This window comes from Limulus polyphemus, unplaced genomic scaffold (genome assembly GCF_000517525.1).
Source record: "Limulus polyphemus unplaced genomic scaffold, Limulus_polyphemus-2.1.2 Scaffold3337, whole genome shotgun sequence".
Lineage (NCBI taxonomy): Eukaryota > Metazoa > Arthropoda > Merostomata > Xiphosura > Limulidae > Limulus > Limulus polyphemus.
Window position 1 is genome coordinate 53878 of NW_013668947.1, and position 25281 is coordinate 79158.

A 25281-nucleotide genomic window follows, 5' to 3' on the forward strand; every position below is an offset into this window, starting at 1 on the left:
CTACAAAATCTTCATTGCTTTCACTGTAACTTATTTTTTTATTATTTAGGGAGCATTATAAATAGTTATGTTTTTAAAAGTAAAAAAAAACTACTATTGTTATAAATAACACATTCAATTGAACTCAACTATGCATGCCTGTTTAAATATATTTACACATGTCTTGTGTATATCGAATATATACATATATTATTCATACCTTCGGTATATAGGACGTAAGTAGATTTTGACATCAAATTTTGGGGTAAAAAAGTGCGTCTTATACAACGAAAAATACGGTAATTTACTTATTTTCTGAGACGTAAAACACCTCGTTAATATTTCACGCGAATCTCTTTGTCACATTTATAACACACCTATAACTACATTGTGTATTTACAAATGAACAAACTGTAAGGTTTGGTATTAACACTAATGTTTTTAAGCGAACAACCTGGAGTTTTGTTATCTAATTAGGATAAAACGTCATCCTAACACTTAATCCTTCTAATACATATGAAGATTTACTGTTGATTCAGTGCAAGAAGAGACATGTCTATCTGATAAACTTTTACTTGATGATAGCTGATCTTTATTTAATTGTTTCTTTCCTTATTATTAATTCCAGAGCTCTGACGTTTGTATGATTTTCTATTTCTACTGCTTGTTATCCACTGAGGCTGAAATTGACATATTAACGTACTAGTAGTTGAAAGTGATCTAATTTTCAGTATCCGCCAATCATGTGTCCCCTAAACGATAGCGTGTGACATTATTCACGAACTCGCAATTAAGAGTTGGTAACGATGGTGTTCGTGATATGACGATTCAGTTTAATATTCTGTTAGTTACAATGAATGTTTTTTTCTTCTATGTTATGTCAAGAGTAACATTTTTCGTTGTGGCAGTTTGTGAACATGTAATCATATAATGTGAAGGAGAGAGCATGGTGTCGTGTTATCCGCTCGTTCATTTGTTGGAAACAATGGTACGTCAGTATGTTGCTTATTCCATCCCAGAATAATAAAATGTCGAAAAGGATTCTTGCTTCTGTTTTTATTATTTATTTAATTGGTGTTACGATCTTAATGAAAGCAAGAACTGATCAACAACAAATAGTTTAACTGGAATATTTTGTAATTCATACAAAGCTTTGGATTTTATAATAGAAGATTTAAAATAGTGCCAACTACCCCTTTTGTATTCGCTTAGTTCGTCCACTGGATGCAGTCCTTTTTATACGTTTCTTTTTCACATTTATCAAAACTAACCTTTAAACTAATCTTAGTTTCTGTCATCGTTTGATGTTCAAATCTGATTGTTATTACTTCAATTTAGCAAAATTCAGCTTTACTTGTCATTTGTCGCTGAAAAAATATGAAAAATTATGCGGGTAAAATTACAGAAAAAGGGGGGGGGCGTGTGAAAGGAAATTATTGTAATAAGATATATTTTATACATTCAGCTAGAGCGTATGGCGACCACATTATATTTCTTTAGCTACCAACCAATAAAATTCATTCACCCTGGTGTTAGTGATGTATAAATGACCAAAGGAGAGGCCTAGAGCCATTAGCAACCGGTTTTTAATATAATTATATCTTCCCTTCTCTTAGTATCTTCAGCTGTGGGAAGAAGGACGGTATGACCTTGAATCAGAAAGGTAAAGGAAGTACTTCTAAGTGAAGTGACAGCTTTGGCATTAGGGAAGAAAGGGAGTGAGGGGTGCATACATTTCATGTTTTATGTAAGATGGAATAGACGATGTGGGTCTTGTATCATCCATCTTTTAAAGGTGTGGGCATAAAAAAAAAAACAGTCACAATGTTTCTAATCTTCTTTGAACTAACCAACATCTATTACATTAAGTGTTTATGAGGTGTGTTGATTTGCTTAAAAAATAGTATGAATAATTAAAGTTCAATTACAGCTAGATGAGTTATCCCAATAGTTAACATTTTAGTAAATATAAGAATGAACAGGAGAAAGGGTTTGTTTTGATTGTAAACATTTTAATGCGTAATCAGTTATCTGGTTTATATATATTTTATGATTTTCAGACACGCATACACACACAGCAACGATGATGACATCTGAAAACTGAATGGTTTTGGTTCCAGGTTTTAAGATTTAGTTTCACATTTACGATTAAAGGTGAACTTGTACATCATAATTTAAACTGGCTGAAATATTTGTGTAAGGAACCATATTATGCTAATATAATAATTGGTAGGCCTACAACGATTTATAAGCATAACTAGCTGGAGTACTCGCTGTTGGACAGGTGAAATAAAAACTCGTTTGAAACAAAGGATAGGAAATTGTGCTTCTCTTTTTTTAACATAATAAACATTAAATGTGCAATAAAAATACATAAAGGTACCGATATTGAAAATAAATATTTATTGTTTTCGAGAATTGTATCAATATTAAGTTAGATGGGGGGGGGGGGTCTAACCCCTTCATGACCTTCATCTCCTCCTGTAAAGTTGGGTGCTGATTGATCAAGAAACTTGGAAACTATAAGGAACAGATACGAAATGACAGATATATACGACTGTGTATTTTTTTCCGGACACACACACACTTATGCTTTATGTAGTAGATAAAGTGACTTATGTTTGGTGTAGGAGGTGGGCATACTAATTTAAATGCGGTTAAAACAAACGTGACAAGCCCAAATATCTAGGGTAAGGTTGTGAAACTTGAAAATTATTTTACGTGTTTCTTGTGTCCAGTACCGATTACACACTGCCACTATGTCTGAAGTGTATAAAATATCTCATTATTAAAAGATGTATTTTAATAAAAAATAGACTTAATGATAGATTGTACTTTTTAAACACTACGATAACTTATCTTAAAATATTTGACTAACCGGGCAATGAAATCCATCTTCATCCGTTGCGGCTCGTGCCATTTCGTTAATTAAGAATATTATTCAGGCAAGAAAGAATCTTTCTTTGAATTAGGTAACAAAGTCCTAGACTATAATGAATTAGGTAACAAAGTCCTAGACTATAATGAATTAGGTAACAAAGTCCTAGACTATAACATCCAGGGTTTGAACAAAACTTTCCTAGATATATCTTCATTTCCAAGCAACTTAAACCGTAAATAATAATAAAGAAAAAAACAACAACCTCCCCACGGATAAAGATTTAAAATGACCCCGAATAATTTAACCTGATTATTTTTCTTTTTACGTCTTTTTCAAACAATTTCTAACAAGTTTTTGTTTCGAACGTTCGCTCACAGCTACGCGAAGTCTATGTGCGCTAGCCGAACATAATTTTGAGCTGATAGAACAGAGAAGGCAGTTAGATAACAACACCTACCGTCAATTATTGGGCTATTCTAACCGCGTCCGTCTCCTCTGATAACACATTACAAGACTTCACGAACAAATTTTAAATAAGAAGCTATTAGCATTATCCATCGGGCTCCGCCGAGAATACTGAAGTCGGTCATCAATCCCTTCTCCAGATTGTTAGAGTAAGTATTTGTAGAGAGAGATGTTCTGCAAGTAAACCTAACTGAAAATTCAGTCTGCCTTGATAGGCTTAACACATCTGAATGAGTATTTATATCTTCGCATTATTTTAATAATGTAAAAAATATTAATCTGCGTTTACAGATTAATGTTACTTTTTATATTTATATATTTTTTTAAAAGTGAGGGAAAACGTCTTTAGTTAAGAAACCAAATACTCCAGAATGTTATCAACTTGAAGATGGCTTCTGCAAAAGTGTTTTAATACTCGTGCCGCTAGTCGTTCTTTCAACAGCTATTATATATATTTGACTGGAATAAAAAATAACACTAGTTGCTTGATCATTTTTAGCTTTAGAAAAAAATTAATACGCGTGGTTATATACATATATTGACACACACAGTCATGCTTCGGGAGAGGTGGATTTACGGTAAAAGAGTGGCGCCTGATGCAATAATCATATAATAATATTTTCTCCTTATTTATTATCACTAAGTTTCAAGATTGGTGTCGTGGGGCCACTTGTGTTACAACAAATGATTTCCTGGCTATCGGTTTAAGTATTAGAATAGTTTTATAACATATTGCCAGGAAGACAGAGATCGCTTCTAGCACGTGAGTTGTTTGACCAGTAAATTGTGCAGTTCATTAGCATATGCTACCGTGGAGTTTTCATACAGTTTCGCTACAAACCGACAGCTGTCGCTTCTCGATATTCTTACCGCAGCAGGTTATTCAAGTTGGCAATAAATGTTGAACCAGTTCTGATTACCTGGGAACTATGTTTACCTTCAGGTGTTTCACAAGAGTTCAACGAATTGACAGCTTACATTGAAAACCTTGTCAAAAGACTTTAGTTTGTTTTAATGGGAAAATTGTAATGAATTATATGCGTATTTTGTTGATGAAATGTTGATTGCATGTCTTAATAATATGAAAGAAAAAAGTAGAAATAATATTGTACGAAATGAGTTAAACCCCCCCCCCCCAATGAAAAAAAGTCTAGAACAACAAATAATGGGTATTAGTATACCAAATTCGTGGAGCGAACCCAGGCAGAACTTTGATATAGCTGATCAGGCCATTCGGAAAGTCGAGTTGTAGTATTTTTGGTTGTAGTTTGTTTTGTTTTTTGCCATTACATGTATTAACAAGCTTGAGTTGCCAATGGTGTTATTAGTTCTATTAACATTACTTCTCACGGGTAATCCCGCACTACTGTAAACACGCTGGTTAAGCTATAAAATATAATCAGAAGAAAGATTTCCAGAACAATATTTCAAAACGTGGTTAAAGTCCTGTTAAATTTAAGTGTACACACTCTGAACCCTGCCCTAAATAACATTTAACGACAAGAAGGAACCTGTTTGTCCATCTGGGCAGCCCCATCGACTAAATTGTATCTCATATGAACTCAGAACCTGTCGTTATCATTGTTAGTTATCATGCTTTCACTTAAATTTACTGCTTTCACCACATTTAAGGTCAACCCATTCCAAAAGCCAACTACCCTATTATGAAAATAGAACTGAAGATGGGTCCTTTCTGACAAAATTGACATACAGTTACTTGCACACTTTCAACTATATGAACAATGCTTAACCCTTATGATTGAGCTTAGAATCGATCGACGTACCATTGCTGCAAGACATTAAAAAATTACAAATCTTATAAATAGTTGATTATAGACACAAACTGGGCTTCTAAACTTTACTGTTATTGGAAGATGTTTTTATCGCGATTCACTTTGGTGACAGTTAAATTTAGTAAAATAACATCCGGTATAATTAATGCTATATGTTCCATTTCTTTTTGCTATAAATAATTGGTTTGTTTTGTTTGAATATTCGCTCAAAGCTACACGAGGGCTATCTGCGCTAGCAGTCCTTAATTTAGTAGTGAAATACTAGATGGAATGCAGCTAGTCATCACAACCCACCGCTAACTCTTGTGTTACTCTTTTACCAACGAATAGTGGGATTAACCATCATATTATTACGGTTGATAGGAGCGAGCATGTTTGGGACTGGGATTCGAACCCGCAGATTGCGAGTCGAGCGCCCTAACGACCTGGCCATGCCAGGCCACTATAAATAATATATAAAAAAAACTGCCTCACACACACACACACACACACACACCTGTATTCTGCAGTATCTGGCTGATGGTGGATACAGCCACACTTTTCCCAACTGGTAGGGACCATAAAATGTACACGGGCTGGAGGTACCTAGCTGGTAGAGTGGACACAGGCATCAAAGTGTTGAACAAAACGGCGCTAAAATATGCACGTGCTTCTCTACTGCAACTTCCACTTATATCTGCGTAAAAGTTATGTTCATGTCGAGTTAACAGAAAAATAACTTAATTCCAACTATCCATTAGAACGAGGACGAATGTGAAATAAGAACAACGTACCATTTTTTAACAAAAATGTATCTTATATGTTAAATGTTAGAAAAAAATATATAATGGAAGTTGAAAAAATAATAGTCGTCTTAAAAAAAACTATATTAGTATTTAGCAAAGTATGTTAGTAAATATGTTTTTATGAGTTTCCGCAGACGAAATGTTGACCAACCTTGGCTCGAGCGATTTCAGGAGCCTCTGCTTCATTATGTCCGGGGCCTTGTTGCGTTAAGTATCATGCTGAGCTAAAAAGGCACGTTCACGTCGAGGGCTTGGCTCTAATCTTTTCATTTTACCATTTTTTCTTCTTTCTTTCTCTCTCTTGGTACGACTGCAAAACTTGTTTGAAAACTCAACGTCCGATGTCTTTTTATTGACGGACGTGGTAAAAATATTCCGCCATTGTGAAGCATGTTAAGGAAATTCCGTTGCATGATGGGGAATATTGGGGTCCGATAAAGTAAGCGATTTTGGCTCATCTGCTGTACATGCTTCTAACAGAACACAGTAAATGTTTCTCCACCAACAATAATGAGTTGTACATGACTGAAGTGGGAAAACTGTACTGTAAAAAAGTTGTAATATGTAATATATATCTCCTTACTGGATTACGTCATATATTCTGAGTAAGGTTATAATATAAAACGTATCATAAAAAATTTACATTCTTTTAAAACGAAAATCATGCATTGCGTTAGAGGTTATAAAATGTAACATATATCTTCATTGAATAAAAAAAAAACCACTGTAATAAAGGTTATCTTTTGGCACAACTGCGCGAGACGTTGAATTTTGTTGCATTCAAAATTGATTATATGTATTTATATTTCTTAGGCCATAATATAAATTAAATACGAAATAATATAACATCGGAGTAATTAACAAATTTATCCAAAAATTTGAAGTTTCACTTACACACTAAAACTGGTGAAAGCAGGAAACGTTTTAGTTTAATCAAAATTTAAGTTCGTAAAATGTTATCATTTAATAAGTGCTAAAAGATTCAAAGTTTTTATTGCTTAAAGCATAACACACTTAATTTTCCAATTTAAATATATACTATTGTAATCATTATAGAATGGTATAGGTTAGATGTGTTAATCACGATTAGTTAAATTTATATATTTTCTTGACATAAGTCTCACATGCACGTTTACCATTTTTTGTTTTTTTATATATTGGAAAATTATGATTTTTTTTTTCTCTGAATTAACAGCAGTTGTTAATTAGTAAAGTTATTTGCTTCAATGATGAAACTATTATCGGGTATTTGTAGCAGAATGAATGAAGTTAGTGAATCTAAGTTTGTGTCCGTTTGTTCGCACCTTTCAGCCATCAGTTCCTTATACGTTTTCACATTTCTTGATCAGTCAGCACCAAACTTGACACAGTGATGCAGGATAACATGAGGAAGGTCATGGGGGGTGCCCCCCTCATCTGATTTCATATTTATAGAATTCTTGAAAACAGTATACATTTATTTTCAGTACTGGCACCTTTATGTATATTTATTTGCACTTTATTGTTTATTATGTTAAGGAAAAATAAAAGCACAATTTCCTCTCTTGTGTTACAAACGAGTTTTTACTTTACCCTTTCTACGGACAGAGACCCCAGTTAGTATCAAATATAATAGTCTACTTTTGACAATATATAGTACAATTCTTAGGTTATTCCTTTTGAATTATAATCAATCAATTATAATAGTTGGTTTGTGATTGTGGTCTTTGCCAGAATGAACTCAAAATTAATTTACACTTCTGAGAAGTGATGGAAATAATATCGAAAATAGAATATTTATATAATTTGAATTCATTGAAGACTTAATTAAGTGTCAAATTATAAACAAAAATGAGAATCGTATGTAGGGTTAAACAGAATTAATACTTTGCTTCTGATTACGCTACTGGGATTTGGGTAATTAACAGAACTGAATCATAAATAATACAAAGTCAATTGGGTAATCAAATGGTTATTTCTTTGTTGCGTCGTATACAAATCGTGTATTTCATATATGACCATAATTAAACTACAATCTCAAAATATATCGTTTTATGCTTTGTCACGAAAATTGGATAAATAAATTTAGAAAGCTTGTTCGTGTAGTTTGAAATATTGATAATTTAGAACCACTCTCGCTGAGTTTGTTTGTTTGTTTGTAGTTAAGCACAAAGTTACACAATGGGCTCTGCCCACCACAGGTATCGAAACCCGGATTCTAGCGTTGTAAGTCCGCAGACATACCGCTGTGCCACTGGGGGGCGTCTCGCTGAGAAAAACAGCCTTTTCAAAACTAGCTTTCGGTTAACCTTCAGATTTCAAGCCTTTCCAAAACTGGTTCTCAGTAATTAGACTTAACAAATATTTTTTTATTTCTTTCCGGACTTATCCAAAACGAATAACGGAGAACGAACGTGCCAGTCGTTAGCCCTGGTCATAGTCACGCCCTGAACTTTGTAGTTCACTGAATAAAGTATAATTTGGTGTGTGCGGAAATGTTCATCTATACAGTGGAAAAGCAACTGTTTACCGGCTTCTGCCATCTCTGCAGGAAACTGCACGATTCATCTCCAGATTCAGATCCGCCCTCGTATTTGTTATTAACCTGGAAAAAGTGCTAACCTCTCATGCAGTCAGTTTCTCCCTTGAGAAAAATGACTTGATCGATATTTTTTTTGGAAAAAAAGTTACTTAAACTGTTTTTTTATTAATCGCGTGTGATAGATTACTGAATTTCATGAAAAATAATCTCATCTTCCTGTCTCTAAGGCGAAAATTATATTAGATTAATAAGAAATTGGAATTTTTATTTTATTGTACTTATTTTACACAAGTGTCGGAGTATGTCGCCTTTTGACATGAGTAACTAGGCGACATAATATGTTGGGCATATTTATTATCGTACACATTTGGCGGGAACTTTGCGTTCATTGTGTTGCAGATGAAAAGTTTTAGTTCTGTATGTGACCACAAACTATAATAATAATAATAATGTGTGTGTGTGTGTGTGTATGTATATATAATATCGCAGTTTCGTAGCAACAGGGTTTTGCTTTGTTTAGTTTTGTTATTTCTGGTTCAGCAACCTCTTGTTGGAAGATAACGTAGGTGGTACATCACGCGCAAGTGATCGCTGTGCTCGAGATTTGCAAACAGAACTTAGCATAAATTTGTCCATTAAGTATTACCCTGTATTGTGTAAAAGTATTAACTTATCAGAAAAGTAATAGAAGAGGAATCGTCGCTTACAACCTCATTACACTCGTAATAAAAACATGAATTTGAAGGATTAATTTTGCTTAAATAGATCTATAAATCCTGTTCAACCTAGAATATAATACAACGAGGTCTGTGCATTTACGTCCAGTGACTCAACAGTAAGTCTGCAGGCTTATGACAGTAAAAATCGGGTTTTGATACCCGTAGTGTGCATAGCACACATCCTCTTTTCTTTCTTTCTCAAGGAGTCAAATTATTACGAAAAATAGTAGTAACTGCTTTACGCGTATATTTGCGAGCGATCGCTGACTTCTAAGTTTCATTTTGTGTTGATCAATTTTTCTCAAAGTCTATACTTTTTAACGAGTTTCATGCTTTATTCCTGTAATTAATATGTCAGTTCAATGTGGTTGTATAGTGTTTCAAACACCTCACCTGGTTACATGTTCAAATTCTAAGACCTTGAACATTTTTCCATTAGAGTCGGAGAGAACTTTTGTGCTGGAGCTAAGTTTTATGGGTATATTAAAAATAAATTTTCTTGGCTCTACTTTATTGAAAGTCGTTAAACTATTTCCAGTCTGATTTAAAAACTAGCTACATGTTCATTATCATATTTACTACGTTTGTTAGATTAAACACAGTCACGCACGCAACGAAATACAGAAAAAAATGAAACATAACAGATAAACTATGCATATAAATAAAAGTATTCGTAATGCAAACCTTGGTCAACCCTCTACAAGTGATACCTGCTCACCTCACTCTATTAATGTTTATGTCGACTGTTATAAAAATCGAATAATGTACAATTACCAAGGACCTTCTAATAGCCCCACCCATCTTATCTGAATACCCGTGAAAACATATTATTGCAGGCATAGCGGTATGCAATAATTATTTATTGTACTTGTTTAAATTCACCACTTGTTTTTATAGCGCTTTGATGAAGGGTAAATAATTCGCTTAGGTACAAATTCAAAGGATTCGGTTATCATGACCTTGGTTTTTCCCCTTTATACAAGTAACACAATTAGCAGGAAAATGCAGCACCAGTGTTGTTGGAATCACAAAATATAAAAACAGTAGCTGTAAGAGGTGGGAGGAGGAGGAGCTTGTTTAGCCCAATTGTTATTGTAGTTTCTTAAATTGTTTCCAACTAATTCTATAACTTCAAGTCATTTTCGATTTTTTTTTTTCGAGTATGTAATATTCAACGTTCTTAGCTCTTATATTTCACACTCGTAAGTGTTGTTAAAAACAGTTACATGTATCTCAGTATATATAGGAAACAACGATACTTAAACTACAAATACCCCCGTCTGATTCCGTGAACTAATGTGATTTTGTAGACAGCACAATTTCGTTGCATCGTTTCGATGCCACGTGCCCTCTAATTCGACTATTGCTATTACTCTGATCCCAGTATCTACATTTCAAATATTTACATCTAAATAATTGGTGTATTGTAGTCTTAACTGTCATAAAAATGGACCACATATTGTACCACTAATTTTCTTAAATATGTTTTGTTTTTTAATATGAACAGAAAACGAATGGTGTAAAACGTAACATTGTTTGAGGACAAGATATTGCCCGACAGTTCCAGATTGGTTGCACCATGTTACCCGTCTTCAACTCACTATTATAGAAAATAAAAATGTATTTCTTAACATTCAGATAACTGAATTTTGTTGCGCAGGTTTCACGCATTACTTGTTATCCGTGGAGAACCACCATTTGGAAGCTTTCTGGTGCTGAAGCATTACCTACTATGATCTATTGCGCACTAAATCCAGGTTGTCAGTTGAGCAATGTCCAGATCGCCTCAGCAAGGAAAAATGTCCAAGAGTTCAGAAGACGACCACGGTTCTGGTTGTGATGATGACGAAGACATTTCCAAGAAACAAATTGATCGAAAGCCTAATCCCTCTAGTTATTTTATAGCCAAATCAGAAAAAAAGGACTATATTTTCTGAATCTTAGATAGTCATACGTTTGTGCCATATTACCTCAGTGTACATAAAGTGTATATATTTATCCTGTGCATTGTTCCTGTTTGTATAGAATTTCAATACCGCTGCCAGAATAAGTGCTGTTCTTATATGGAAGTCTAGAAAATTGTCAGTTTTGTCAACGAAGCGGTTGTACTAACATACACTTTCGTCACTATTCATTTGCGTCTAAAGTTTTTGTTTTCCAAATATGATGTTTTTAGCAGAAAGAATGTGGTTACAGTTTATTATTCTAGCAATATTATTGTATTTTGCATCTGCCAGAGAGGACACGGTATTGAAGAAGGGAAAAAGTTAGTTTTTCTTTTTTTTAATTTTGTAGCATTTAATGTAGAGATAAAACAGGCCAGAAGTGGTGTTGTAAAAAATTTTAGGCACAAAACACTTCCATTTATAAAAAGTAAAATTAATATAATTACCACGGAGATTTAATCTATGATCCTTGAATTTAAAAACATTTTAATGTAATTAGCTTCGTCGGAAATTATTTGGTGATCAAAGTTTAGAAAATCAGTAAAATTAAAATTAAAGGTATTGATATGCTTGTGTTTTGATGATATGATATGGTATTGAAACTACTCGTACAAAAACTGGCATAATATATAAAGTTTTAGGTAATGTAAATTCTAGTGTTCGATTATAAAGCGGATTTCATTATGTTTAAAATTTTACTAACGTGACGTCGAGAGTTGATTTTTATATGTGTAGGCTAGTATGAAATTGTTATAGGCTTAACACAGTATTATTTGGTGGCGAAAATTCGTCTGTAAAAGCCACCTTTTTCACCATTACATATTGTTTAACTTTTCGTATACTTGACTGATTTTGTTCATTAGGCATAGAAGGTTTATGTTTTGTTGATAATATCGTTTCATTGTTATTTGTGTTCTTTCTTACAGTATGTATCGGAACTGAAGCTCGCATGTCGGTGCCTTCCAATCGAGAGCACCATTATCAAAATCTGCGAGACAGGTACACAAATTGTACTTACGTGGATGGCAACTTGGAGCTGACCTGGTTGGAGGTTTGTAATATTCGAACAAAGATACTAAACGATGTTTATAAACACTTGAATAACTTTTAGCTAATAAGTACAACAAGGAAATCGGTAAACCTGTCACATCGCTCAACCAGATTTTTAATTTGTAACCAAAATTAAATTTTTATAAATGTGAATTTTCATTAACAACCGTGTCTTAGTAGATTCGTTTCGTGGCTTTATATATATATATACATACATGATTATCACTGTTGTATGCTTTGTGTTTAAGCATAATTACATGTTGTTAGTAGTAATCTTATTTAGGTTTTACGTGACAGGTTAGAATAATTTATCATTTTTGTAGGACGTATGTATATCGGTTCAAAAGGAAACTTGTACATGTAAATCATTAATTGTATCAGGCTAAAAGATATGCATGATAAATCCATAAAAAAGTTAAATCTCAGGCGATACAATCAAGTACTAGAGGGCTGTCTGTACGGCTCATTAACGTTATCTCAGTCTGTGGAAAACAATAGCTGCATTTTATCATAATGTGCTTTCATAGGCCAAATTACGGACTAGTTATTACGCCGTTTTAAATATTTTTGCCAAATGTATTTCACTAACGAAAAAAATCCCACATTCTTAAATTTGACTAGACTTTTATTAAATTCTTGTGTGAAAATGGCTGTCACAAAATAGAGCTTTTTTTTTTCACACAAGTTTCACATTATCTCGGTGTGGTTTCTACACTTATCTATACTATGTTCAGCACAGCGTAGTATTTGCTTTTGGCATGATCGTACAGTTGAAGCATCTATTTTCACACAGATTTGCTTGGAATCCCGTAAGGCCTGATGAGGGCTTTCAAAAACGTGTTTGTAAAAACCATTGGTGCATAAGAGTAACTTATCACACCTTCTGAGTCTGTATCCTTAGAAAAATGTAGTGTTTAACAATATTTTCGTAACAGAATAAATGTTAGATTGAGAAGAAAGTAGACAGATGTGTGAATGAGTAGGCTTAAACAAGTTATAACAATGTTTTTGGGTTTACAGTCTACATGTCATGACGTGCAGAAGCTTGTGTATAAAAGTAAAGAAAAATAAAGTTTTTAAAAAAATGTTTTTGGGGTATAAACAATGCTTACATTGCTAAAATGTGAAGAAAGGGAAGATTGAACAGTGGAATTGAATCAAGCTTGTAAGACCTTTTATAGTGATACACAATTTATTGGGCTAATTTTCTAAGCCATTGACAAAAACGTCTCATCTCAAGAGTATTATATTAATATTTCCAGCTTGTAAGAGATAAAATAGTATTTTATTGGTTTGACCACAATTTTAAATTGTACATACAGTTTTTGATACTGAAATATTTTGAATCTAATTTTTTCGTTTAATTTCAGGATGAGAATCTTGATTTGAGCTTCCTTCGAGATATTAGAGAAGTAACAGGGTATGTGCTAATCTCGCATGTCCAAGTCAAACGAGTAGTTCTTCCAAGTCTGATGATAATCCGAGGTCGAAACCTTTTTAGTCTCCAGGTGCATACAAAGGAGTTGGCCCTAATGGTCACTCTTAACAAGATGGAAACACTAGAAATGCCATCACTTAGGGGTAAGTTAATCTAATATGAGTAAAACTAGAAAGCCAACTGAAATAATTTATGTTTAACAGATTTAAAATAAAGAACAAAACTAAGAGGAAGAGGGTTTTTAATATTTAAATGCTGTTGTTTTTTTATATACCATCTTTCATCAATAACATACAAACAACAAATCTTTCATTAAATAATCTAATTATGTAAAAAGTAAGATCTTTTAAGTAGCACATGAACAACATTAATCTGCTGTTGTAATTCCCTTTAAAAGTTATTAATACTAGTTTGGATGTGATTTCATTTGAACTTTATGGCTTAATCTTTGTTTTTTCACAACTAATATCGATACTCATCCTATATTTAGAATTGAATCAAAAATCATGTATAAGATATAAAAAATATGAACAAATAACTTGTAACTGACCATTGCTGAAAATGTGAAAAATAGTTTACTTCTGATGAGTTGTCTAAAGATAATTTATATGCTTTATATAAGTATTCAAAATGTTTATTCAGAAGTCTCTTGAATAGTTAAAAGAAATGTTTTAAGCATTGAAGTGCGACCTAATGTTAACAAAGATAAATTGCAACTATATTGAATCTCATTTTTGTGTTGTACCTTTTACAAACATTAACAGGAAGTGCATAAATAACTAATTACTTTATTGAGCTTTATTTTTTAAAAAAATGTCAAAAGTTTCATATAATTTTTCATTCTCATTTCAGATATTCTTAATGGCAGTGTTGGGTTTTTCAACAATTACAACCTTTGTCATATACGCACAATACGGTGGGATGAAATTCTGACAGGTCCAAATGCCGTGTCTGATTATGTGTATGACTTTCCACAACCAGAACGAGAATGTAAGTTGAAAAACATGTTTTAGTTGTAACCAAAGATATTTAACATGATGTATGTATTTATTTATATTATGGTTGTGTATCAATCCTGAAAAATGTATGCCAAAGAAAAATGCCTGATTTGATTTGCGAAGCCAAAAATTATGTGTAATGCTGTACATGACAGCAGGTTAGAGTACCATCACGTTATATTTTTGAAAAATATCTTCTGCCCTGTATATATTTTTTTTTTTTTTTAGTGTTGCCTGGTGACTGGAATTTGAAACAGGATTTGTTAAACATGTAAACATTGTTCCACAAGAAAGGAAATACACTAAAACAAATTAATTCGGGAGACATAAAGAAGACATAAAAGTTTTGTGTACTAACTAGGTCATTTAAAATATTTATCCTGTCTTACTTCCTTCCAAAAAGATTACACTTTGATTTAATTTTTATTTTTCTTCAGGTCCATTTTTTCTTTTAAATATCTTTCTTTCTTTTTTTTAAACCTGACACAACTATAATTTGGTTTCTGAACATTGATACTAAATGTCTTGTTGTGTTAATAACTTTATTTCACAACCCAATTAGATGCAATATAAATATGCCTTTAAGGGCTCAAACTTTTGTTTCAATAATATTTAGATCATGAAACAATTATTTTTAGAAAATCTTTTTGAAATAACTTTGTGAAGTATATATTTGGTTAAAAGCTGTGTTTTGTATTTCATTAAAGTATTAACAATGTGCAAGTCAGCTTTGTAGATCTTCAAATTAATACATCAAGTGGTTTAAAAGATTACTCGAAAAACAATTGGCATCTAGCCTCCCGATATCAAATGGGGGGGGGGGGTAACGAAAATTCTTTACATATTACTAGTTTCCACTCGTGCAACATATTTTAATGTTTTTTTTTGTTTTTTATTCATAGGAGAAATTATTGAGTCTTAGGAATAAATAATCATTGTTGAAAAGTTCTGGTTCATGGGAGTGTGACTGAAAAATTTTAAACATTATATTAATAAACTTTTTTTTTAATTAAAGGAAATTTTACAGTCTGGGACAACAGATTTGCTTTTATGAGTTACAATGTTTGTAACAACAATAGGAAAAAGATTAATCTATGTAAGAAAAGTTGGATCCTTTATTTATTTATCAAACTCTTTATTTAACTGTTTTCATGGCATCACTGGCTGCTCTTCAGTATAAAACTGGAAAACGACAAAACACTTTTGAAAAGTAAGCAATTTAACTTTAAAATTTATATCAAAGCTTGTGTTACATACTTTGTTATGTATTTAGGCCCAGCATGTAATAAATCGTGTGAAGATGGCTGCTGGGCTGAAGGGTCACATAACTGTCAGAAATTTTCCAAGATCAACTGTTCTCCCCAGTGCCACCAAGGTCGTTGTTTTGGTCCAAACCCTCGAGAGTGCTGTCATCTGTTTTGTGCTGGAGGCTGTGTAGGACCTAAACAGAGTGATTGCCTGGTAATATAGTTGTTAAAAATAGACAAATTATGAATTAAGTTTGTTGAAACCATGTTAATTTTAGAACATAAAAGCAGGTGTATGAGCAGTGATAAAAAAGTTAACAACTTAGTATACATTAAAGAAGTACTAAATTCCCATTGCAGATTTGAAACTCTCCTTCTTGGCATTATACAGAAACTGGAATCTTGACAAGACAGGTTTTAGATTGAAACCTTGACTTGTTTAGGTTGCATATCCAGAGAGATTAAGTGGAATCTGGAAGGCTGAAGAATGTTTTAACAAATGTGTTCTAGATCATTGGAATCGAATCAAGCAGGTCTAGATTGGATGTCTACATGTTTTTAATTAACATGCACGAAATTAGACCATAAAGACCTGATTGAGAGTTTGCAAGTTTTTAATTCATGTACACTAAACTATATTAGTGCAGATTTGAGCTTGGTAACTCTGATTTTGAGGCTGTTAAGAACCATGTGCAGTAGGTTTTCTGATGTATATAGTTTTCAGGTGAATGTCGACTAGAATATGATGATAAATACTAATAGTGATCAAGTTTTACAAAATGTACTTATGGATAATAAAATTCTCATTTCATTATTTTGCTTAACAAAAGTTTAATTCTTTTTTTAATTAGAAATTTTGATACATTTCGTAAAAACACTATTTTATTTGAATTGTATTGATTTTGAAAGTTTAAGTCAGTTGATTAGGGTTATGTTTTCATACAAGATATGAATCCAAATCTAAAGCTCTCTCAAATCAATTGACATAACTGACAAGAATTTATAGCAGTTTTAGTCAATAGCCCTTTCTTTCCAATTATTTTAATTTAGCTATACTCCGTTCTGATGTGTTTCATGTTAATTCATGATACAGTTTAAACTTACTTTTTTTTTAATAAACGAAACAATTGCTTAATTTTCTATGTTGAGTAAAATTAATTGGAAATAAATCTTAATTTTATATAAAGTATAATAATAAAAACACAAAATAATAAAATATGGATTCTTTGAGTTTGAAACTACATAAATGTTTTGGTTAAGAGTCCTATGATAGTATCTGATCCACCAAATTTACCTTTTTCTGACATCTCGGTTGGACCATCAGCTCATATTGTCTTATATTGTTTTTAATTTAATTAACTTCTCCATTATTGTAATAAATTTAAGTAGCGTTGATACTAAATATGATATGAAAATATATAATATTTTGATTATTTTAACTAAGAATGTGGTTATCTCAAGCTCCACTGAAGCTTCAGAGTTTGGTTTATGGCACTTGGGTATAAATTGTTGTAATGGTTTCTAGTCCACACAATCACCTAAGTTTATTTACTAATTAGTTGCTATTTTTATTAAATACTGATTACATATTAATGTATATCTCGTGTATTGGCTGTTAATCTGCTGCTTTCATCAAGGAAGTCCTGAGAAGGAGCCAGGATTCAATCCTAGGTCTTCCTGTTAACAAAAATATTTACTCAGCTAGGCTCTCACCCCATTTGGTTACTAATTAATTATCTGTTTGGATAAGTTTCAAATGTATAGCCAGATTTTGCTTACTTCTGTATTAGATTGGCTAAGAGTGTGGACTTAAAGAGTTTCTTTTATCTTTGTTCATGTGTGGTTTATTCCATTATTTTAGTGCTATTTCATGTTATATGATCCTCTCTGACATGATGGTATAGAAAAATGTTTAATTATGTATACCTTATAAACATAAAAAATCATTTGGTTTTTATTCTACTAATGACAATGTTTAATAAAACACACTTATTGCGATTGTGTAATTTGAAACACACGGTAACAAGATGCAGAAATGAATTGATTAAAACATGCCAAACTACATACAAGGATAACTTGGAAGCTGTTTGTGGTTAGTGCCTGATGGTTAGGTACTAGACAGTTAGTCACCAATAGTGTTGCCTTATTATTTTCACTTTCTTCTTCTTTGGCTTTTCTCTATAGCAGGGGTTGCTGTCCTTCACATGTGTTACCCTCCTCCAATCATCTCTGCACATTTCCAGATCTTCTACAATTCCTTTTTCGATCATGTCGTCTGTAATCCCATCCTTCCAATGCTGTACTGGCTTTCCCTGTCTTCTCTTGCCAGCTACTGGGACCGGCTATGGCAGAGTTGTTGCCATATTATTTTCACTATAGGTTTATATAGATTGAATTAAAATTGGAACAAAAGCTAAACATATATGTGCTATATTACATCTCTAATATTTGTTGCATTATGGTTTTAACTTAACTCTAACCAAGTGCTTTTAAACAATTTAAATTTATTTATTTATGTATGTTTAGGCTTGTCGGAACTTCAATGACAATGGAGTGTGTAAACAAGAATGTCCACCTATGATGTTGTATAACCCGATCACATATTCGTGGGAAGTTAATCCTAATGGAAAATATGCATATGGAGCTACATGTGTAAAAAATTGTCCAGGTCAGTTTGCTTAAATGCAGCATATTTAGTTTGTTCACTGTGATATTAGAAAGCATAAATAGAAAACTATCTAATATGATGTAAGAATACATTTCTAAGTGTTACACAGTGTCATAAATTGTTTTCTATTTATCTTGATGACTTATACTTATTTAAAAAGTAATCAAATATGTTTCATTAGCAAACATAAAGTTCACTGATAAAATTTGATTTATATGAAAAAGTATCATCATTAATCTATAGTATTAGTTTATCTAACCAGCATTTTTAAAAGTATGTTTAATATGTTTTTGATATAAAGTGATACAACTGTGTACGAGAGACCTGCAGTCAAGTGAATTTTTCTTTTTGGAAATACAAAAAAATCGTAATTATTTAAATTTTTGGTGTAAACATCTTGCTGGAAGAGGATTCAAAATAAAAATTATGGTATAGTTTCAGAATTTTTTTATATAAAGAGTGAGTTGGCTTATTGGAAGTATTGCGTATTTTATGAGTTTGTTATCATGTAGAACTACTTAATTGAAGATACATTTTATCTGTTAAATTTGCAATATTAGTGTGTACATCCTGGTATTTTTCTGCATAGAAAACTTTGGATGATAGATATTAGAACTACATCAAGTTAGTGGGATTATTGTTTTAAGTAGACTGGACAGTTAGTTGTATCATAATACAGTTACAAAAACTGGCTATAAGGTTTTCCTTGCAGTTGTCTACACTGTCACAGTAGTTTAAAAGATGTATGATGCAGAAGAAGATGTACTGCTTGATCTGAATCTGCTAAATCTGCAGACTTTCTCTTGTTTTCAGACTGCATTAAAATGGTGAAGGAACTTGCTTTATAAATCAGTATTTAAAGATTTTTTTTTAGTAGTGTTCGTCATTTTATTTAATGGGCATTACATAAGGTATGAATGATTTTAAGTGTTATTAATGACATTTTAGAACACCTGCTGAGAGACAGTGGAGCTTGTGTGAGATCTTGTCCTTCCAGTAAAAAAGCCGTGAATGGTGAATGTGTCCCATGTGATGGACCATGTCCAAAAAGTGAGTTGTATTAGACTGTGTTTTAATCACTGTTATTATTTAGTAATGTTTAGATACAAGATATTTTTATTAGCACTTACATGTATTGTTGCAAGTAAAAAAATACAGACACTATATTGGAAATGAAAGTTTTGTTCTAATGTATATTTTTTTAATGTATTTCAGATTGTAAAGGTGATGTAAATTCAGTCCATGCTGGAAACATTAATTCTTTCCGTGGGTGCACAGTCATTGAGGGTTCTATCACTATACTGGAAAACAGTTTTACAGGTTTTCAAGACATGTTTCCAAAGTACGTGGAGAAATTTACAGTTTCACACATATTACATGACTGATTTATAGTTGTGATATGACACACATGAATATGATAATTTGTTAGTAGTAGTGGTATAGTTATCTCAGTAACAAATAACTTCTTAAATTAAGTTTTTAATTTTACTCTATCATTACAAAAATTATTTCTATTAATTATTAATTAATTAATATTAATTATTCTATTATTATTATCCCCTTATAAAAAAAAAAAAAAAATCCCTTTTGTCAAAAAAGCCAGTTTCAACCTTGTTGAGAAAATAAATTGTTAAATTCTTTTGCAAAATTTATCTTTTAAGCCTTCAAACCTAAGCATTATCTAAAATTTTCAGTATCATGATTTTTAACTTTCTCAGCAACACATTTGGACCTCTGTATCCAGAAATGCATCCTAAAGACCTGGAAGTGTTCAGTACACTTAAGGAAGTGACAGGATACATCAGTATTCAAGCTTCCCATCCAGATTTCAAAAACCTTTCTTTCTTTCGGAACTTAGAGGTCATTGGTGGAAGACAACTTACTGAGTAAGTGACACATTAGTTCTATGTTGTGGTAAATATTACATTTTATTGCTTTTATGCTTCACATGAAATGTTTTGAAAAGCACTTTGAATGACAAAGAACCATGAGCCATAGTATTTTATGAGGAAACTGAGAATAATCTGATTATTTTTCATTTATTTATTTGTTGTTTGTTTCTTTTATTTAAACACAGTGAGCAAATGTTCAGCAATGAGCCTTTTCCATTGCTAGCTGTACAAAAGCTACAGGTGAACTTACAAATACACATAAGATAGCTAAATGGAATTGATGAGGAAAGGGCAGTTCATGGTGATGACAGAATGTAGATGAGAGAGCAGTGTGAAATACATTGTTGCTTAGTAAGGATATATACAAGTATTAGGGAAAAAATTATTGCTAAAAACAAAAATAGCTATCTAGAGCTGGCTACTGAACTTGAAAAAAGGAACCAAAACACAATAAGGATGGAAGTGGACGTTTCACTTGATCTGACAAATGGTCACATAGACTTCACACAGAGAATAAAATCTCTACCTTACTGGCTTCCCCACTTTGTCTATCAAAAGCTCGGCATTTGAATAGGATCTCAGCTTTCATCATTATACCTTTACTATAGTTTACTTTAGAACACTATCTCTGACTTTTTTACAATTGAGTAACATTTTATGATTGCAGCTTCTGGTTCTATTTGTTTTGCTAGTGAGTAAGCAAGTAACATAGTGATTTTATTCTCCATGTAAAGTTGTGATGGCTTTGTCTGCTATGTGATCAATCATTAGCCAGATCAAACCACTTCCATCCTTACCTTGTTTGGTTCCGTTTCTCAAATTCACTAGCCAGCCCTACATAGCTTTGTTCGCTTTGTTATAAGATGGCGTATGTGGGTTACCAGATTATAGTGTCTTCTAAAGCTTTATAAGTTTTGCATAGAATAATAATAAAATAGGCAGTCAAAGATTGTGAAGACTGTTTTACCCTATCAAATTATGATAAAATTATCGTTACTGCTAGAACTAAGTAAGCACTAGGCCTGTTGAAAAAAGATGATGATGAACGAAAATAAAAAATCTCTGTTTTGGCTATTCGCCTGTTTTAGACTTTTGATTGCTCCGGATAGCTGAAAAGCGGCATATACACTGAAGATAGAGCAAATATGCCAGGTAGCTCTTCGTATCTAGCTTCTGATGAGCTATAGAGAAGAAAATACAGATGACTTTTGTATTACTTTAATATGGACATTTGTGTCATTCCTTCATAGAGAGTGCTAGTACACTCTCCAATAAAAAAAATATAAAAATTATTGAAAAGATTGAAATTACATAAGCAAAAATATACATTATATTGGCTCAAATTTCAAATTGCAGCAGTTATAATTAAAATTGAAAAAATATATGTTATAGAAAGAAATATTGTTTATCAATAAATAACTTCCAATTAGGTCTGTTGCTTATTATTGGCTTCTTCTACCTAATATTTGCTTCAAAACAATAGTGTGACGTTTTAACCATCCCTCACCTGCTGTTTTTACTTGACAGTTTTGTAATAATATGTGCAATTATTTGGTTTGATAATAATCTTTAATTATTTTCAGGTACTTTGCAGCATTATACATTGTAAAAACTTCCCTTGAGTCCCTGAACCTACAGTCCTTGAAGAAGGTTCGATCAGGTCGAATCACTATTCTGGAAAACCAGGACCTGTGTTTTGCTCAACAGATCAACTGGGAAAAAGTGACAGGTCCTCACACACCAGACAGACTCAATAGTCTTCTTCAGAGCAATGCAGATGAGCAAAAGTGTCGTAAGTTGTTACATAAGACATAAGTGTTTTTTAACATTTTGTAAAGTTGATAACTGGTTATTTTCCATGACCATAACATGTGGTTTAAGCAACCAGAGTTATAGTATAAGAGTTTTATAAGAAAATGAAGCTTAGGATATGTGTGTGTATTGTTCAATGCCTGGGAATAAATGTGTTTCAATATATATATATATATATATATATATATGTTGGAGGGATGGTTTTCCTTTTAGGAAATTCTTCTATTCTATGATCATTATATTGGCTTTCCTCTCACATTTTTTGAAAATTATGTTTAACTTTACCATATCTATTAACCCATTTTGATATCTACCTTTAGTTTTATTACTCTTAACTTTCTTAAATTATCCATACAATTGTGCTGTGAACTCATTGTTGGATGTATAATTGCTAACATGTAAAACCCGTTCTTATAAATATTGATAAAAATAAAATAAGAATGGATTTGGACAGTACTTGATAATCACCCCACAAAACTTGTTTTCTCAGAAACTTTATATTTTCCCAGAACTTTCGCCTTCTCCCGCAGGGAGTCACCATTTTGGAAGGACGTTGTGACATTGATGCAAATGCTTATACACGATGATACAGTAGTGTATCAGTAGAAAGAACTGATAAGGACTGTAAATTATGATATTATATTATGATATCAATATAATAATACATTATTTCACAGACAAAAAAAAAACAAAAAACAAACAGAAACTTGGACATAACATAAAACTATAGTAAGCAGTAATATAGCTGTAGGTTATCTGAACTGATTTAAAAAAAACAACAAAAAACATTTTTTTCATTACTGTTGATGCCTAGTAGTTGACAAGTGTGCCTTACTTCCTTCAGGTGAAAAGGGGCTGATCTGCCATTCTCAGTGTTCAGATGATGGTTGTTGGGGACATGGTGCTAACGAATGTCTCTCTTGCAAAGCTTACCGACTAGACGATGAGTGTGTTGAGAATTGTACTGCAATGAAAGGGTAAGTCTTTCTGTAATAATGTTGATATTTAAGTTTCAAAGGAAAGAAGAAGTGAAAACTATGTAGAGTTATTGATAGTATCCATGTACATTTGTTTTGAGTCCATGACTTTTGTTGGTTGAAGAGTCTCTAATAACATACGAGTCTCACACACACACACACACACACACACACACACACACACACACACACACACACACACACACACACACACACACACACACACACACACACACACACACACACACACACACACACACACACACACACACCAATATTGTGATTACTCATTATTTATGCTGATAGGGTCCCTTATATGTTATAAAAAATGAGTGATTTCACTCAGTTTGTGTGGCAAGTTCTTTACACAGGCATAAACATAAAAAAAATATGTACATTTGTGGACAGAATAAAAACAAGTTGACAGTTAGAGGTGTTAAAATATTATAATGTATTGGCTATGAAACATCAAGAGAAATTTAGTTCTGTGATAAGTTATATCATAAATTAGCTTTTTGTTTTTTAAAACTGTGTGAGCTAGGTGTCACTTTGATAAACTTAAATTTGAATGTAATTTTCAAGGAATATTTTTTCTAACCTACACTTTATCTCATGATAGTCATTGGTTTAGAATCAAACTCTGGATTTCACACTCATGTAATTGTTATAAAACGTTTTTCCTGTATCATAAGAAACCTATACTTAACTACTGTCAAGTATTTTAGTGGTGTGTATATTGATATAATATCAGGATAATGATCCTAAATCCACAGCAAAGCCAACATGCTTTTTTTTGTTGTTTATTGGACAGAGTGCCTTGTTTTAACATAATTCAAGTTGCTCTTTACTCTAGTTATCTTGTTTAAAAGTCAAACCTAAGAAGTTTTTTTTTTAGTTACAAACTTAAATTTCAGTTTGTAACCAAACTTTGTTTGTGCAGGCTTGGTAATTTTTCTTTAATGCTTTCAATTTAATTTTTTTTTTTTTTCTTGTGTGGTGTGCAGGATTTATGATGCTGGGATGAAAACATGTAAGCATTGTGACGAACAATGTGATGGAGAATGCTTTGGTCCTGTAAGCTGTTTTTTATTACATTAAGCATTTATTTAATGAATTATCTTTAGAAAACAGACAGGTATAAGTTAAATTTACTATGCAATTGTTTTTAGACTTGTTATTTTAGATGAAACTAAGGAAAGAATGAAGTATTGGTAATAATAAACAATGTTTGTAGTTAATATTTAAAAGTACGAATTAATTTATTTATTTAAAATTTTATTCATTCAAGGGAAAGGATTTTTTTAAATTTATTTATTTCAAAAATAGAAAAGAAAACTTAAGTAAATGTCATTTTGCTTTTTGAAATCTATTCTTCAGGGTCCCAGTAATTGCACGAAGTGTCGAAGTGTGCGGGATGGACCATACTGTGTTGAGAAGTGCCCAACCACCAAATATAATGACCACAAAGGAGAATGTAAACTATGTCATGAGAACTGTGTTGATGGGTAATTAAACACACCTTTTTATTTTACTAATGGTACTATCTGTAAGAAAATTGGTAAATAATAAAATGAGAAAATATGAGCTCTAGATTTATCTTCTGTAACTATTTTCTCCTACTAGTTGAGTGATTATACAGTAAAACATTCTTTTCTAAATTTAACCTCATTTCCATAAAGTTTTTCTCCTACCTGTAGAATAAATTGACCAGAAAAGTTTATATTTCTGTGTTATAAGTTTGTGACTGAATAGTGAAAAGTTAAAGGTATGGTTTATTCTTTTATGTAAAGTCTTTACACTTTAACTTTGTTTGATTTAAATGTATAGTCCTTTACACACCACTTTATACCCTAAAATATTTTTGTTTTTTGGATAATAATTACACACCATTGCAATTAATTCATTATTATTCATTTGACGAACTGAAATTCACGTTTTTATGAAGAAAAGAAATTAACAGAACACTATTCCAGATTTCTTTCTTTCTTGGCATGGCATGGCCAGGTGGTTAGGGCAATCGATTCGCAATCTAAGGGTCGCGGGTTCGAATCTCCATCCCACCAAATATGCTTGCCCTTTCAGCCATGGGGGCATTATAATGTGACGGTCT

At 32.2% G+C, this 25281-nt stretch overlaps 1 protein-coding gene and 1 long non-coding RNA gene across 3 annotated transcripts in view; one reads left to right on the forward strand and one right to left on the reverse strand.

Annotated features, from left to right (window-relative positions):
• Positions 1 to 6350, reverse strand: part of LOC111088214 — a 9055-nt gene extending 2705 nt beyond the window's left edge. Inside the window, exons 1-2 of the long non-coding RNA XR_002612816.1 lie at positions 6055 to 6350; positions 5615 to 5794 (exon numbers count right to left, since the gene is read on the reverse strand). This is a non-coding gene — a long non-coding RNA (uncharacterized LOC111088214). The remainder of the gene's footprint in view (positions 1 to 5614; positions 5795 to 6054) is intronic.
• LOC106469174 (epidermal growth factor receptor-like) overlaps positions 3321 to 25281 on the forward strand; it is a 51329-nt gene continuing 29368 nt past the window's right edge. Inside the window, exons 1-13 of one of the 2 annotated variants that reach the window (XM_022397610.1) lie at positions 3321 to 3474; positions 12016 to 12140; positions 13510 to 13720; positions 14430 to 14567; positions 15849 to 16036; positions 18349 to 18490; positions 19439 to 19540; positions 19706 to 19832; positions 20209 to 20376; positions 21966 to 22174; positions 23039 to 23171; positions 24176 to 24245; positions 24549 to 24676. In XM_022397610.1, coding sequence (XP_022253318.1) covers positions 12039 to 12140; positions 13510 to 13720; positions 14430 to 14567; positions 15849 to 16036; positions 18349 to 18490; positions 19439 to 19540; positions 19706 to 19832; positions 20209 to 20376; positions 21966 to 22174; positions 23039 to 23171; positions 24176 to 24245; positions 24549 to 24676 — 1718 coding nt within the window. In that variant the 5' untranslated portion in view covers positions 3321 to 3474; positions 12016 to 12038. Of the gene's footprint in view, positions 3475 to 10798; positions 11410 to 12015; positions 12141 to 13509; positions 13721 to 14429; positions 14568 to 15848; positions 16037 to 18348; positions 18491 to 19438; positions 19541 to 19705; positions 19833 to 20208; positions 20377 to 21965; positions 22175 to 23038; positions 23172 to 24175; positions 24246 to 24548; positions 24677 to 25281 lie in introns of those variants that run through there. The other variant, XM_022397609.1, reaches the window with a different exon arrangement.